Raw genomic sequence first — 17,402 nt, 5'->3', positions numbered from 1 at the left:
CTCGGATTTAGGCATTCTTTATATCCTCGGAAACCTTGTTTCAACTACTACAACATTATCTAAAGATATCAAGTTTATTTTACACTTAAATTTTGACGCTTATTTTTATTCTTAATTAATCAAACCACATAATTAAGCAATTAAGCACAAAACACATAATACTCAAATAATACACTTATATTATTTCAAAAAAGGTTACAAAGGTTAACCTAGACTATTACATTGCTAAAAATGGCAAGCCCAGAAACACAGGCGTTACAATTCTCTCCACCTTAGAATGATTCCGTCCCCGGAATCACACATCAACAAACAAATGCGGATAGCGACCCATCATGTCACTCTCCGTCTCCCAGTTGAGATTCGGCCCATTCGTGTATTTCCATCGGACAAGCACTAACTCGACCATCTTGCATCGCAACTTCTTAGTCTTTCGGTCAACAATTGCCTCTGGTTCTTCAATCAACCTTTTGTTCTCATCGATTCTCAACTCCGAAAGTGGAATCATGTCGGGAACTTCCCCCATGAACTTTCGTAAATAACACACGTGAAAAGTGTTATGAATTTCATTTAGTTCTTCTGGTAGTTCGAGCTTGTAAGCTTGGTTCCCAATCTTCTGAAGAACTTTAAACGGTCCAATAAATCTTGGACTCAATTTTCCCCTTTTTCCAAATCTTATAAGTCCCTTCCACGGCGAGACTTTAAGTAAAACCGAATCCCAACTTCAAAAGTCATCGGTCTTCGCTTTTTGTCAGCATAGCTCTTTTGACGATCCTGAGCCGCTAACATTCTTTCCCTAATTATTTTCAACTTTTCAGCAGTTTGATGAACCATCTCCGGTCCCATAAACTGCTTTTCCCCAGCCTCAAGCCAACAAGACGGCGTACGACACTTTTGTCCATACAAAGCTTGGTAAGGTGCCATCTTAATGCTCGAGTGAAAACTATTATTATAGGAAAATTCTACCAAAGGTAAATGTTCATCCCAATTACCTAGGAATTCCAAGGTACATGCTCTCAGCATATCTTCAAGTGTTTGTATCGTTCTTTCACTCTGACCATCAGTCTGCGGATGGTAAGCTGTACTTAAACATAACTTGGTACCCATTTCCTCTTGTAGACATTTCCAAAACCTTGAGGTGAAACGACTATCACGATCCGACACAATTGTTAACGGAACACCGTGAAGCCTTACAATTTCCTTCACATAAGATTTTGCGAGCTTTTCCATAGACCATTTCTCCTTGGCCGCTATGAAATGCGCACTCTTAGTGAATCGATCAACGACCACCCAAATCATGTCGTGGCCATTCTTTGTTCTAAGTAGTTTAGTGACAAAATCCATAGCAATGTCTTCCCACTTACCCATAGGCACAGGTAAAGGTTCTAAACTCCCGTACGGTTTCTGATGTTGTGTCTTGACTCTCGCACAAGTCACACACTCAGCCACATACTTTGCAACATCAAGCTTCATCGTCGGCCACCAGTAGAAGGGTTTCAGGTCCCTATACATTTTAGTGCTACCAGGATGAATCGAATACGTGGTCTTGTGAGCTTCTTCCATCAGAAGATCTCTGACTCCTCCTATTTTAGGTATCCAAATCCGATCCTGGAATACCTTCAATCCATGACCGTTTGTACCAAACACCAACGTTTTGCCCAAACGTTCCTCCTTCCGGTCATTCTTCTAAGAAGCTTCGCTTTGATCTTTCTTTATACTTTCTAAAATAGTCGAGACAACTTCAATTCTCAACGCTCTTGGCCTTTTCCTTTCAAGATTGACTTTCCGACTGAGAGCATCAGCAACAACATTAGCTTTACCGGGATGGTAAAGTATCTCACAATCGTAGTCCTTGAGTAACTCTAGCCAGCGTCGTTGTCTCATATTTAATTCCTTCTGATTAAAGAGATATTGGAGACTCTTATGATCAGTGAAAAGTTTGCACTTCGTACAATAGAGGTAATGTCTCCATATCTTCAGAGCGAAAACTACCGCTGCCAACTCCAAATCATGAGTCGGGTAGTTCTTTTCATGCTCCTTCAGCTGTCGAGATGCATATGCTATCACCTTTTCTCTTTGGGTCAAAACACAACCCAATCCAACCCCAGACGCATCGCTATAAACAGCGAAGTCTTCAACTCCATCGGGTAGAGAAAGTATCGGTGCCTCGCATAGCTTCTTCTTTAGCTTCTCGAATGCTTCTTTATGCTTATCACTCCAAGCATAAGTAGCTCCTTTGTGGGTCAAAACTGTCAATGGAGTAGCAATCGAAGAAAAGCCTTGGATAAACCTTCGGTAATATCCGGCTAATCCTAAAAAGCTTCGGATCTCCGTGGGACTTTTTGGTTGTTCCCACTTCATCACAACTTCGATCTTTGCTAGATCAACCATTATCCCTTCTTGGTTGACCACATGACCCAAGAATTGGACTTCACGAATCCAAAAATCACATTTGGAGAACTTAGCATACAACTTCTCCTTCTTCAAGACTTCTAACACTTCTCGCAAGTGTCTGCCATGCTCCTCCTGGCTTTTTGACTAAATCAGAATGTCACCTATGAACACTATCACGGATTTATCAAGGAACGGATTACAAACCCTATTCATTAAATCCATGAATGCTACCGGAGCATTGGTTAGTCCAAACGACATAACCAAGAACTCGTAGTGTCCATATCTAGTTCTGAACGCAGTCTTCTCTATATCCTGCTCTCTCACTTTCAGCTGATGATATCCTGACCTTAGGTCGATCTTCGAGAAATAGCTCGAACCTTGTAGTTGATCGAATAGGTCATCAATCCTCGGCAACGGATATTTATTCTTTATTGTTGCCTTATTCAGCTCTCGGTAATCGATGCACATTCTCATGCTTCCATCTTTCTTCTTCACAAATAACACCGGAGCTCCCCAGGGTGATGAACTAGGTCTAATGAAACCTTTGTCCAATAACTCCTGAAGTTGCATCATCAGTTCCTTCATCTCCGTCGGTGCTAATCGATAAGGTGCTTTTGCAATTGGCGTTGTTCCTGGTAACAAGTCAATACGGAATTCCACTTGCCGATCAGGCGGTAATCCAGGAAGATCTTCGAGAAATACTTCCGGATAATCACACACCACAGGAATACTCTACATCACCTTCTTCTCCTTCTTAGCATCAATCACGAATGCTAAATATGATGTACATCCATTGGTCAAACGCTTTCTGGCTTTCATTAGAGAAATGATTCCAGAATCTACCCTACGTTTATCTCCATACACCATAAACGATTCCTTCCCTGGCGGGTTTACTTTAACTATCTTCTTCTTGCACAATATCTCGGCATCATTGGCACTAAGCCAATCCATTCCCAACACAATGTCGAAACCATTAAGTTCGATAGGTAATAATTCTTCATGAAACTTATTCCCATTAAGGTCGATTAAGATGTTTTTCATACGATGTCTAACAGGTACAAACTTGCCACTAGCAACTTCGACTAATAAAGCATTATCTAGTCTATCAACAGGCAAGGCTAGTTTTCTACCAAATTCATGCGATATAAAGAAGTAGTTGGCTCCAGAATCAAATAAAATTTGGGCAGGCAATTTGTTAACGAGAAAGGTACCTGAAGCGACATCAGCTTCATCTTTAGCAGCTTCTAGTGTCATCTGGAATGCTCTCGCCTTTGGCTTTGGCGGAATGTTGGGTCTAGCTGCCTCCTTTTTCTTCGAGCAGTCCCTCGACATGTGTCCCTCCTCACCACAACCATAACAAAATTTCTTAGTGAGGGTACATTCATTGGCATAGTGACCTGGCTTTCCACACTTGTAGCATGTGGTCACTACCTCACACTTTCCATGATGCTTCTTTTTACATTTGTCGCACCATTTCGCTTCGCCTCCACTTCCCCTCGAACCAGACTTCAAGAACTTGTTTTTCTTATTGGACCCTGAAGTTCCATCGAACTTCCTCTTTTCACCAACTTCTATCCTTTCCAGACCCTTTTCCTTCTGCTGGGCCTCCACATTCTTAGCTGCACGAACAGCCGTTTTTAGAGTAGTTGCCATCTTGACCGTAGAACAAAATTCGGCAGGCAGTCCATTAGCAAACCTCTCAATCTTGGAGAGTTCCGTTGGCACTAGGTACGAAAATAATTTCATTTTCTCAATGAATGCCATAGCATAGTCGTCTACGCTCATCCTCCCCTTCTTCAAGTTTTGGAACTCATTGTTCAAATCAATCAGATCTATCTCTGAACAATATTGCACCCTTAGTTGTTCAAAGAACTCTTCCCATGACATTTTCAAGGCTTTCCCTTGTGGCATAGTATCTGCCAACAACTTCCACCAACTTAATACTCCAGTCTTCAGTTGTCTGACTGCAAAGACAGTCTTCTGTTTGTTGCTACAGTCGCAACTGTCGAATACCATCTCCATTTCGGAGATCCAATCCATTATTTCAACAGGCTTTGGGCTCCCAGAAAGACTTGGTGGTTTGGCGCCCAAGAAATTCTTGTACATTCGCCCATCGTTGTTGTTTCTCCTTTCCGGATTGTTCCTTCGTTCTTCTTGAGTCCCAACATGACTCATAATGCGACTATTGTTCCCTTCCTCCGATTGCTCGAAATCAATTCAGGTTCCTCAATAGGTATGATAGATTCGTCCCTATTGTTATGCAACATTTGTCGCATCTCCTCCCTTTGTTCGGCTAACATAGCCCGAATCATGGCTTGCACTCCAGCCATGGTGATCTATTCTGGTGTTGCTGCTACAACAGGTGCTTTCTCAATCACTGGCGGTTGATTCCTGTTTTCATCCGCGTTTCCAACGCCACTCCTTGTTCTCACCATTTTTTTTCATCTACACACCGAATAAGGTGAAATTTAGATCTTCGATCATGATAGATTTTCAAATCATCCTTATCACTCCGAAACGATTACATGCTAGTTCTAATATCGTATACATACGCTTAGAATCCTAAACACATAAACCTTCAGATCCGGTTGGCAACAAACAGTAGATCCGAACAAATAATATCATATATGGCAACATATAACATTTAGCACATAAAAGCATTTTAGGCAACGTTCGTAAAATAAACTAGTGCTTGTGTCTAAAATCCAGCAGACACACACCTCAAATTCCACTTAACATTCTAAGTTTAAGTTTAGAAATCCTACAAATTCCTAGTTCGCTTAAACTAATGCTCTGATACCAACTGTGACATCCCCAAAATCACGGCCAGAAAAGACCGATTTCATTTATGCTTTTTAAAATAATTTCAGAGTAAATCCTTTTGATTTAAAAGTGTTGCGAAATTTGTTCCCAAAACAAAACATGATAAAATAATATTTATCAAAGCATTTCATCAAGAGATGCATTTTCATTATATAATTAAAACTCGGGGTGTCATGTTCCGATACAGACCATAAAGCATAAACGATAACATTACAAGTCATTCAACAAATATATACATATACAGACTTGTAAACAAAACAACTCGATGATTCATCCATCTTACACCCTTGCGCCACTTCCTGTAATACAAATAAAACTGAGTGGGTCAGGCTTGGGAGCCTGGCGAGCATATAGGGTTTTCAACCCACAATAAATAAATTATATTTAATTTCACCAACCAATCACTATCCTGATTACCCATTCCCGTTATCCTCACTTTACGTCCCTAAAACAACATCTATCTCAAGGGACCTAATCTAGGATTTTCATCGGGACGGACATTACTGCTAAGGGGTTTCCTCAACAGTAGATATCCTAAAGGCAACCATGAAGGGGATAGAGTACACCGTTGAACACATCGTTCACAACACCTACATGTTATGAACCTACTAGCGTTCCACGAGATTGTCTAGAAGGAGTCTGTGGTCGTTATCCATACTCCGCTGAATAACTAGGTCAACAACAACAACATCGAGGCCTCTCATCTGTTTATTACACACAACTATCTACCCATGTTCTACCCAACATATTAGTAGATAAAAATATATATTTTTATACATAGTTTAAAACCTGTATAGAATTTTCATCAAATACATATTTCACATAACAAATGAGGCATACCCACATAACACGTATTTCATAGAAAACAAATCAGATCTATGAGATTAAAGAGAGTGAATATACATTCACGTACATAACAACAAAATTATACACATAACACGTATTTCATACAAAATACTTCATAATTATGTGTTAGAAGAAAGTAACTACACACTCACTTGATCAGAAGATGATCGGACAGCACTACGGCTCGTAGAAGTAGTATTCTTCGGTAGATCTGGAAGATCTTCACAAAAACCGAACTTCTCGCGGGCAGAGCTTCGGCTCGGAAACCGCACTTCTCGGGATCTTCGGGATCTCGGGACTTGCTTCGGGACTCGGGAATGATACCGGGGCTTCTGGGTGGATTCGGGGGTAAAAATGCAGAGCTTCGGCACGAAACGGAGGAGAAATGAGCAACTATTCCCAGACCCCTCGCATCCTATTTATAGGAGGCTGGAACCTCCTCGTACGCGGGGCGTACATGGCTCCGAAGTCGTCACTGCATGCGTCATCCGAAGTGTCGATATTTCTCGTTGTACGCGGGACGTACTCCGGATGAGTCCGGTGACTCGTCTTCGGATAAGGCCGGATTTAATAATTAAATTTAATTATTAATTATTTAATAAACTTCGAAAATTCATATCTCCTTCATACGAACTCCGTTTTCGACGTTCTTTATATCCACGCGAAGGTGAGACTACGCTCTACAACTTTCGTTTAGACTCCGTCGGCTAATTTTGACTTTATTTTTATTATTTATTTTTAATAGGCCGGGAGAGAAAATTTCTTTATAAATTCATATCTTCTTCGTTTGACGTCCGTTCTCGCCTAACTTTTTATCGCTTTGATACTAACAACGAGATCTTCGATTCTCGTTTAGATCACTAACGCTAAATATCGCTCTAACGTAAATTTCACTTTTTACGTTATTCAGCGGTGCCGGTTTTGTCGCGAAACTTCGACAAGTCATAACTTCTTCGTTATAACTCGGATTTCGGCATTCTTTATATCCTCGGAAACCTTGTTTCAACTACTACAACATTATCTAAAGATATCAAGTTTATTTTACACTTAAATTTTGACGCTTATTTTTATTCTTAATTAATCAAACCACATAATTAAGCAATTAATCACAAAACATATAATACTTAAATAGTACACTTCTATTATTTCAAAACGGGTTACAAAGGTTAACCTAGACTATTACATTGCTAAAAATGACAAGCCCAGAAACACAGACGTTACATAATGAGTTTGATATATTGTCCAAATAGGTATGGACAAATGATGAGTTGGAAATAAGAGCAAAGCTTGATGCGAAAATCATATTTAGTCCTCACTGATTGACTAGGTGAGTAACTACACCCTTAAGATATATGTTATTCATATGTGTGTTTATTATTGTATTTCATGATAATTCCAATATTATGATTATTATGAAATGTTACGTTTGGGTTTAGAACTTGTAAGGTTATGTATGGTTGAGAGTTGTGATGAACCGAAATGGTTGAATATTATAGTGGGTTGTTGTTTTGCGAAACAATGAGATGGTTCAACTGAATTATAGATAAGTTATGTTATATCGATTAAACGATTAGTCCGTTATGAGTAGTAGAATGGTGGTGAAGCTGTTGATGGCTATGCGAAATAAAGAAGTTATAAAGTGGAGTATTGTTGTGGAATATATACATGCTGTTTAGTTGATGACCATAGAACTATATGAAAGGGATTTTCCTACTATATTATATGTAAAATTGTATGTCTGTTGTACGGTAGGATGTTGGTGTACCGTTTTGTGTAAAACATGTGCTAGACTTGAGTAATATAGTTTTGTTAGCAGTAACGCAATATGATGAGGTTGTATGCCTCCGATGGGATGTTGGAAATAACGATCTCATGTTGTGAGCCTACATGCCCGATATTGATGGTCGTAATACCATCTTTGAGAAATAAAAGTCAATGACAACCTTGGTAGTCGTAATGTTTTACTTGCATGTTAATATGATGTTAGCCTTGGTGGCCATAATGTTATACTTGTATGTTTGTATCAGATTACGATGTTAGCCTTAGTGGCCATAATATCATCGTTGATAGAACTAATTCAATACCTGTATATTATTTTTTGGGTACGGTGGTAGCTTTGGTGTCCATAATATCATCGTAGGCGAATGACAAGTCGATGGCAACCTTAGTGATCGTAATGATATACTTGTATGTTGTTAACGAATTAAGATGGTAGCCTTGGTGACCGTAACATTGATAGAACTGCAAGTCAATGGCAACTTTGATGGTCGTAATGCTATACTTGTATGTAAATACGATGTTATTATACATACCCCAACAACAATTGTATCATCCAGACCCCTAATATCAATCACATCACAAAGAGTACTATTTTTTGGGTCCTTTTTTGTTTTTTCTTTATAATTTGTTATTGTATTATTATTATTATTATTATTATTATGTTATTAATTTTATCCTATGTTTTTTTGTTGTACAAATAGTTATTCAGATTTATAAAGTCGCTCAAATTTATACAATCATGCGAATAGTTGACATACATTCGAATAATTGAAAGACGTTCAAATTATTATTAATATTAATTTTTATTTTCAATAATAATGAAAATTAGTTAATAATTGACGGACGTAGGGACATTTATATAAAATTAGTTAATAAGTATCCTACATTTTTCATAACTGTATCACAACTTTCATAGTCAAATGATAATGCAAATTATTAAAAAAAAAAATCATTTAGTAAAGTAAAAAGAGTTATATGAGAAAACTATGGAGAAAACCTTGTATATGTACATATGGATCAAACATTTTACTGGATGAAAAACTTTGTATAGTTCGACTTAATACTTATGTTTCTCATAATAAGAATAATGCCCCTCACAATTATAATACTCAAAACTGATGTATATTTGAGGATTAATAAAAACAAATTTTGTTTTATTATTATTATTATTTATAATATTTTTTTAATAATAATAAATCAAATAAGTTAAATAATATAAAAAACTAATTAAAAAGTTATTTACAAAAGAAAGTTATTATTTTAAGATAAATGACAAATTAAAGTAGATCAAAAGATCCAACTGGAAACTCAAATCGATGGCCCGTAATATAACTATAGATTATAGGTACCAATTAACCGGAAAAGAGGTGTTGGATTTATAACCATTGAGAGGCAGCAGGGTGGGGAGTTTGACTCTCATTGGTGGCTATTCATTAGCAATTTTCTTTTGGAAACCCATTAAAAAAGATGAGTGTTTGCCCTGTAAAGGTGCTCGAACCCGGGCTTCTGTTGTAAAAGGCGGAAGGACTTCCGTTTGGTATTTGCTGTTCCAAAAAAAAAAAAAAAAAAAAAACTATAGATTATAGGTGTGTTTGGGATTACTTTTAAAACAAATCTTTTTTTTTTTTTACAAAATGATTTTTTGTAAAAGATTTTTTTTCTAAAAAAAAGTGTTTAAAATGTGCTTGGTTTGATTTTTAAGTGATAAAAGCTAAAAGTTTCTTCTTAATTAAAATTTGATTTTAAAAGTTTCAATTTACTAAACAATTTTTAATAATTTTTGAAAAAATTAAAAGTTAAAAAATGGTTAAAAAGGAATCCGAAACATAGCAACCAGGTGAAAATTAGGGATTTCTGTTGTTTTACGACTCAGACAGAGAATGAGGCTGTGAGAGGAAAAAGGGTTTTTCTAAGGGTGGTTGCCGCCTCTCCACGCCGATGATTTCCATTGTCTTCTTTGAAACTCTAACAACCCTCTGCTACTGCTTGTGCTGATATATAGATAGATAGAGAAATTAAATATCCTCCTACCTTTTTTCCTTCTTCTACAATGTATATATCTGTATCTGTATGCATATAGAGATTGAGAGAGACAGAGATTTATGTAGTTAGCATACTTCCATCCGTCTTTCAAAATACGTTGATACTTCTGCAGTTCAAAAAAAAAAAAAAAAAAAAAAAAAAAAGGAAAATCGAGAAACTTTGCCCCAAAATACGAGGCTATGATGATTAAAAGGATCTGAGTCAAAATCGGGTCAAGATTTGAGATTATCCGCAGCTTGGCAGGGCGTATAATCGGAGGACGGCAATTGTGAGAATGCAACCTCTGTATTTGCAGCCATGGCGGTTTAATCCTCTTGTTCCGATTGTAAAACAGATCTGAGCCTCATTTTTTTTTATCTAAAGAGATACACGCTTCAAAATTTGTGAAAAAGGCTAAGTTTTATTGTTGATTCATTGCATATAATTTTATTAATTTGGATTTTTTTGCTGTGTTTTTAACGAATATGTGTTCTTCCCGAAATACGTTTTGCATTTTTATTGTTTGTCTCGCGAATAAATTTTATGATCGTTTTTTCCCCGACTTCAATTGTTTTTGTCTGAAGATTGTATTTTGAACTTTTTTAATCATTCTATTTGATTCCATTTCTAGTAACAGATCGAATTTTGTTTGATTTCTGATCAGTAGATGATTTCATTTGCTTTTATTATTTCGAAATTTTGTCAAAGAAATTGATATCGAAGAAATTCAATTAAAGAAATTGTAACTTGCTTGAAATAAAAATTGAATACATAAATATAAATAAAGGTTCGTGGAACAGTCCAACAATATGATTGATATTCAGAAGCAACAAATATACAACTAAGTTATTTATAATCCATGAGAAAGTAACAAAATGTCAGTTTGATCAAGTTAAACTTATCTCTAAATTGTTTGATATCAGAATAGCAGTGATTTGATATTTGCGTTTATGGTTCTTTTGTTTGATTCATATTCTGGAGGACAATAACAATCGATAAAGGCTAGATATAGCTTGAACCATTCCAATTTAAAGTTGATAGTGTTGTTGAAATTTGAAAATAGGTTAAGGTTTCTTAAGCAAATGTGTGGATATAATCTAAAATATCAACTTACCGGTTTTCCCAAATGTTGAAACTTAACCGACATATCATGTCTTAATTAACATTATGAGCAATCATATGAAATAAAGTTCTCAACATTATGAGAAATAATATGAAATAAAATGATAACTTGTTCATTGATATCCATACTTTTACTTGTCATTAATCCTTCTAATGTTTCAAGCAAGAGACGTAGTGCTAAAGATCCACTTAAGTCTCCCATTATAGAAAGGGTTAATATGGGGAATTCAACAAAAGAACGAGCATCTTTATTTTTAGTTGTTGAAAACAATTTGTTATAAGAGGGGTATATGAAACCTAAGGGTGAGTATTTGGATCTATGCATGGGAATTGAATTTGGACATAGTAAACCTCTAACAGGTTTGGTCAAAGATCAATCAATTTTTTCAAAACCGGTTTGGTCCAATAACCGGTCCGGTTCGGTCAAAATGCCCACTCTTAAGTCCATGTATCAGGACCTTGATTTGGAATGCCCACTCTTAAGTCCATGTATCAGGACCTTGATTTGGATCTGATAAGCCTTAATAGATCCGGTTCAAATACTTATTCCTGATGAAAAGAATGGATAGGTCAGGAAAAGAATGGATAGGAAGATGAGTATGAAAAAATATAAGAGGATGTTTAATTTCTAAGTTGGGAAAGTTAGGGTATATTCTGTCCAACTACAATATCAACCACATGTCATCATAGGCAACAAATTAAGCATGATGAAGCAATAACAAAATGATTATGTAGTAAATCATGTTATGAAAATTGGGTTGTCAGGACACACTACAACATGCTATATTCAAGTTCCCTTGATATTTTCTGTTTTTAAATTAAGGAGGTATTTGGGATATCTTTTTGAGAGAGAAAAGAACTTTTGGGAAAAGATAACATGCAAAAGATATTTGGAAAAAACTTCTTGAAACTCCTTTTGGATTTTTTAAAGAGTGAAAACTGACTTTTTAGAAAAGTCAGGGAAACGTGACTTTTTGGAACTTTTCCCAAAAGTTCTTTTGCCCTTTGAAAAGATACCCCAAACACCCCCTAAGTGGATGTTTGAGATTACTTTTTATCTTTAAAAGGATTTTTTACAAAAGAAATTTTTAAAAATATGTTTGGATTAGCTTTTAAGGGGCAAAAATCAAAAGTTGTTTTTAAAAAAATGTTTGGTTTAACTTTTACATGTAAAATGATTAAAAATGACTAAAAATGATATGCTTACATATTTACAATTATTTACTATTTTATATATACTATTTTATATATACTATTTTATACTTAACAATTTTTTTAAACACATTATAATTTTGTAAACATTTTATTAGAAAATATAAAAAATTTCTTTTAAGCTCGTTTATTTTACACACTACATACATTGATAACATGGGTTTAATCTTATATTTTTTAAACTTATTAAGTGAGTTACACACAAATTAAAACCCATGGGGATGTTGTTTAGCAGTCAAGAAAGCTTTTAGGCTCAAGTTCTTCTCTTCAACATCTTTGTATGCAACTCTCCTGCCATGCCCTGTCCACAGTATTAAAGCAATTTTTTTACTGACACATATCTTTACAAGATACGTCAGTTTAATCATATCCCGTGTAACAAACAAAGTTTTATGCGGTTATTTTTTATGTTTGTTAATTGTTACACAGGACATGACTGAACTAGACAAGCTTTTTAGGGTTATTTTCAAAGGCAAGGATGAGGGTACTAATGTCTTTTGACAAAAACAAGCCTTTATCCCATCTTTTTGGGTGGGGCAAAAGTATGTACCTGGTAATATCCACTCAAACTCCAGCTCAAGCAACATAGCGACACTGTCCAACTGTATAGCCACTGAAAATTGGAAATAAAATATGGCATACAAGTTTTATATTTTAATGATTACTTCTCCAAATAATGTTGTATCTTTATGAAGTATGAACTTGCATATTAATGTTCATTTTTATATTAGGTAGGAAAAAAACTGACAGTTTTAATTACAGGGACAAAAAGGAAAATAGTTTTTAAGGGACGAAAAACTTTAAATAGTTGAAAGAAGGGGCAAAATTCACAACTTTCAATAAACAAGAGAGACGAAAATTATAGTTTACTCTTATTTTACGTTACAACTTGGTCTTTTATTTTGGGTTAATTATATAAAAGACACTTTATTGGGCTTTTTTTTTTCAGATTAAATTTCAATTTTTTTTTTCCTTCTAAAAAGCCTTTTATTTTTTTCATCTTTTTTCGATTTGGCCCTTATAGTTTACATTTTTCAACTTGGTCCTTATATTTTTCCATTTTTTCGATTTGGCCCTTACATTTTTCCATTTTTTCGGAAAACCTCAACTTTATTTTCTCTTTTTCTAAAAAAACTTTTACATCTTTATATAAATATCCATTAAACATGCCAAAAAATGAAAAAATGTCAGGGATTTAAAAAAAAAAAAAGTAAATGTTTAATCCGCAAAAAAATTTCCCCAATATATAGGGTCTTTTATCAGTTTATGTAATTAACCCTTTTATTTTAGGTTATAAGCTTTCTTCTTTAGACATCTGCAACCCATAACACCATTAATACCAATTACTACACCAAAATGACATTTGAATATTTGACATAATTTTGGTGTAAATGAATAATATAACACTAAATTTTACTATGTCAATATTTTATAGAGATCAAATGTGGTATACCTGAATAAAAATTATATATCTCAGAAACTGCCAGCTCAGATTCACCCATTGCCAAATGATCTCCTGTGAAAAGCACCTTTAAGGGCTTGTAAAACAAGCACACTGACCCCTGTCCATATAAATTATCAACTGTTTATAAAAGAGATTATTTGGATGCGTGTTTTGAAAGTGATTATTTAATACGAAATAACTATAATCAGATAACAAAATATAATAAAAAAAACGTGTTGCACAAGATAATGTTTGTATATAATTCTACTATTTAAAGTTGTAATAATCAGATAATCAGTTGTCTACTCACGTCTGTGTGTCCCGGTGTGTGTATAAGTTGAATGTCATCATTAAGACTCCATGGCCCACATCCATCCAGCTTCATCTCAACATCTTTTGTCGAGACATTTACCTTAAATGCATCAAAAATATAAATTTACCACTTTTTTAACGAAAACAAACATAACAAGACTTATCCCTCGAAAAATTAACACCCTGAAAATGATTCAAAAACATGTATATATGTTTTTGCAAAAAGGTTATTCTTCTGCCAACCACTAAGTTGGCCCACACTGTATGGATGTAAATCAGGTACACAGTGACCCTCTAGGCAGCTGACAAAAGACAAGACATAAAATAGCAAACATATCATACTTCTTTGGAGTGGAGAATTCTTTTACAACTAAATCGCTCGGACCATTTCTTGTGATCTCCAATATCATCCCTAATTTTAAGATGAAAAGTCAATAAATAGCTTATAATATTAGTGTATTACAATTATCGAATGTTGTTTAAACTCATCAACGTTATACTTGTGAGTGAGAAACATGTATTGAGCTCCACCCAATTTCTCAATGTTGCTAGCCAGCCTTTCTGTGTACCTAGGACTACAAAATAGTAAAAATAAAAAAATATTAATTTCCTTGAGCAAATATTGCATGGAAATAAAGATTATTTATTTCCATAATCTCTATGAACTTGTTTTATAATGTTGCGTGTGTTACATGGGACTACACTCGACAAGCTTTCAAAGGCTACTCTTAGAAGGATGAGGTGGGCATTCACGTCTTTTTACCCGTCGATAAGAATGTTCTTAGAAGGATGAGGAGGGCATTGACGTCTTTTTACCTGTCGATAAGAATGTTCCCTTGAGGGTGAACAATGAAATAGGATGCTGCTCCATATGTTTTATCAGAGTGATAACCACAATGATACACCCCCTAAAGATGAACATTTTATAGGATTATATACATATAATTATTTTCATAATAAGTCATTACACATTTACACTTTGAAAAATGTTACACAATTATTATAGCAATTAAATTACCGGAATTCTCTCCATGTCAATGGGTATTGGAAATGTTTTTTGAACTTCTAAAATATCATGAGCGGGTTTTTCAGTAGATATTGAGCTTGTTGGACATGAAAGTAATGCCTGAAAATAAAACAATAACAAAATTAATTTGTAACAATTATTGTAAATGCTTAAATCTTCATAAACTATATATATCACTTTTGACATAATATTAAATTAATACCTGAAGAGCCTTAAGGCGTTCATCTTGACAACTTGGCTGCTTTGAAACAGCTGACATGCCATCAACCCGGGTGAATACTTCCTGAAAATATCACATCAGTAATTTTCTATTTTATTTATAAAAAAAAATTAGAAAACAATATATGTAACACCCATATTGAAATGGGTTAATGTCATAAATAGATAACAAACTTTTTTTTTAACAAAACACCATTGTAAGAAATAAAAAATAAAAAACAAATAGTTTGTTGCCAATTTATGACATTAACACTATTGAAATTTCTGATTCTTACTGGGGCCATCCAACGACATGTATCACAATCAATGCACGTATGATCTGCAAATTTGAGAAAGTATCAAATTAGCTATCGCTCTTTTTTAAAATCTTAGCAATGTTTTAAACATCAAAGTAAAAAAAAAATGGTGAATCTTGGATTTGCTTTATATAATCATGTCAAATCTGTATATCAAGTGCTTCCATTTCAGGACAAAAAGATGCAATATTTTTCTGGTAACTTGTTTAAACAGTTGAAAAGTGGTTGAATAACTCGAACCCAATAGCATCAATGGCTTTATCAAAACAAGAAGAAATTTGTGAAAAGGGGAGCAATCAATCACAGCATAATAAGATCGAAAAAACTGGAAGTTTGCATTTAACCCAAATTAACGTATTAAACAGAGGCTAATGCTTCGAATTGATAAAATTGCAAACAAAGATATTGTTTTTTGTTCAGAATAATCAGATTAATTGCAGGTTTTTGGTATTGAGAAAGGAGGGAAATCACAAACCAACGAAGAACTCTCCATCAACGTTCTCCGGACGTCGCTTCTTTTTTTGTAAGCTCTGAGTTTGGATTTGGGATTTGATCGCTAACTTCACCGGAGAAGAGCGCCATGCTTTTGGTGAAGATGACGGTGGACTCATAATACGACGGTGGTAGTTTGGGAGGAAACATAGCTCCGTCGCCGTTGCCGTTGCCGTCGCCATCGTTGCCGTACTCTGGTTGCTCTTCGGGTCTGCGGATACACGTGCTAGATCCTTGAAGTTCGTGTCACTGTTGTCTTTCTCTTTTCTTTTTCATTTTGGATAATACAAAAGACTTTAGTAAACCATATATATTGTTTTTTAGTCAATATAAATATAATATTTTTAATTTTAATAATAAGTCGAAGATATTGTGTTGTCATTTTAACATATGGTACTGTTTCTCTATTAGGGTCACCTTATTGTGGTGTCACTTTTAACATATGGTATTGTTTATCTATTAGGGACACCTTATACTTGCTAATATTCTCTTATTTTCTTTTTTTGTTAAGTAGTCTTTTAATTACGGGATAATATGTAATAGTACTAGTTTAATACATGTGAAAACTACGATTAAAGAAGAAAATGTTATATAAATAATAAAAATTTGCAAAATATATATTATTTTGGGATTAAAATATATAATGATTAAATTTGTGTTATGATTAGATACAATAGTAGTTTAATATTATTTTTTTAAATAGAAATATTGATCATCTTTCTACAAAATCATTGCATAAATTATGATAAAGATAGTAGATTTTTAATGCAAGAGTATATTATGTCTTGCTAATTCTTAATTAACATGTGTTATTAACAAAACCACATTTAGTGGTTATAAGTTATCTCTTAAGATTTAGAGTTTTTAAACCATCATCCAAACAAAATTTATTTTTCCTTCGTAATATTACACTTTCACAACATGTCTAAGATCCATTATCAATTGTTGAAAAGCTTTCATAACTGTGCTCAAAATAGGCATAAACTCACTCTTGTATTACACAACACATATCACCAATAGCAATCAAGTACATCAACAATAGATGTGTTTATTAGTCAACAACTAATCACGTTAAAGTTTGGCCCTCTTAGATAAGTTGACATGTGGGTCATTAAATGATATATAACACTTTGTTGGTTATGATACATATGACTTTATTGGAGAACCGAATAATACCTTATCTCAATAGGTTTATTGCTAATTGAAAAAAGGTAATGGGAACATCCCACACACATGATGATGATGATAATGATTTCTAGAGCCCACGAGCGGGAGATTGATTTGGAGCACATTGATAAGAGGGGGTCAGATCAGGTGCAAACATTGGAGAGTCCCGGGAAGAGACCCAAGACTTTTGACCAGCATTCGAGAGGTCGGTAGGGTCAGAGTCAGTGCAGTATGTGTGAGAAATTGCACG

General features: G+C 34.7%; 1 protein-coding gene across 2 annotated transcripts; it reads right to left on the bottom strand.

Annotated features, from left to right (window-relative positions):
- Window positions 1–12,273: 12,273 nt before the first annotated feature.
- LOC145006159 (metallo-beta-lactamase family protein) lies at window positions 12,274–16,277 on the bottom strand. Of its 2 annotated transcripts, XM_078965255.1 has the most exons (11): window positions 15,969–16,275; window positions 15,473–15,516; window positions 15,181–15,261; window positions 14,970–15,077; window positions 14,768–14,859; window positions 14,452–14,526; window positions 14,294–14,363; window positions 13,950–14,051; window positions 13,649–13,757; window positions 12,746–12,808; window positions 12,274–12,496 (listed from the first exon to the last, which is right to left on the bottom strand). In XM_078965255.1, the coding sequence occupies exons 1-11, from the start codon at window positions 16,165–16,167 to the stop codon at window positions 12,402–12,404; spliced, it is 1,038 nt and encodes a 345-aa protein (XP_078821381.1). In that variant the 5' UTR covers window positions 16,168–16,275; the 3' UTR covers window positions 12,274–12,401. The 2 variants fall into 2 exon arrangements, with proteins under 2 accessions (XP_078821381.1, XP_078821382.1); XM_078965256.1 differs by lacking the exon at window positions 14,294–14,363 and having other exon boundaries at window positions 14,415–14,526; window positions 15,969–16,277.
- Window positions 16,278–17,402: the final 1,125 nt, after the last annotated feature.

The sequence above is a fragment of the Lactuca saligna genome, chromosome 7 (genome assembly GCF_052625555.1).
Source record: "Lactuca saligna cultivar CGN05327 chromosome 7, ASM5262555v1, whole genome shotgun sequence".
In the NCBI taxonomy this organism is placed as follows: Eukaryota; Viridiplantae; Streptophyta; class Magnoliopsida; order Asterales; family Asteraceae; genus Lactuca; species Lactuca saligna.
Note: the sequence above shows the minus strand (reverse complement) of the source record. Positions and strands in the feature narration are given on the sequence as shown.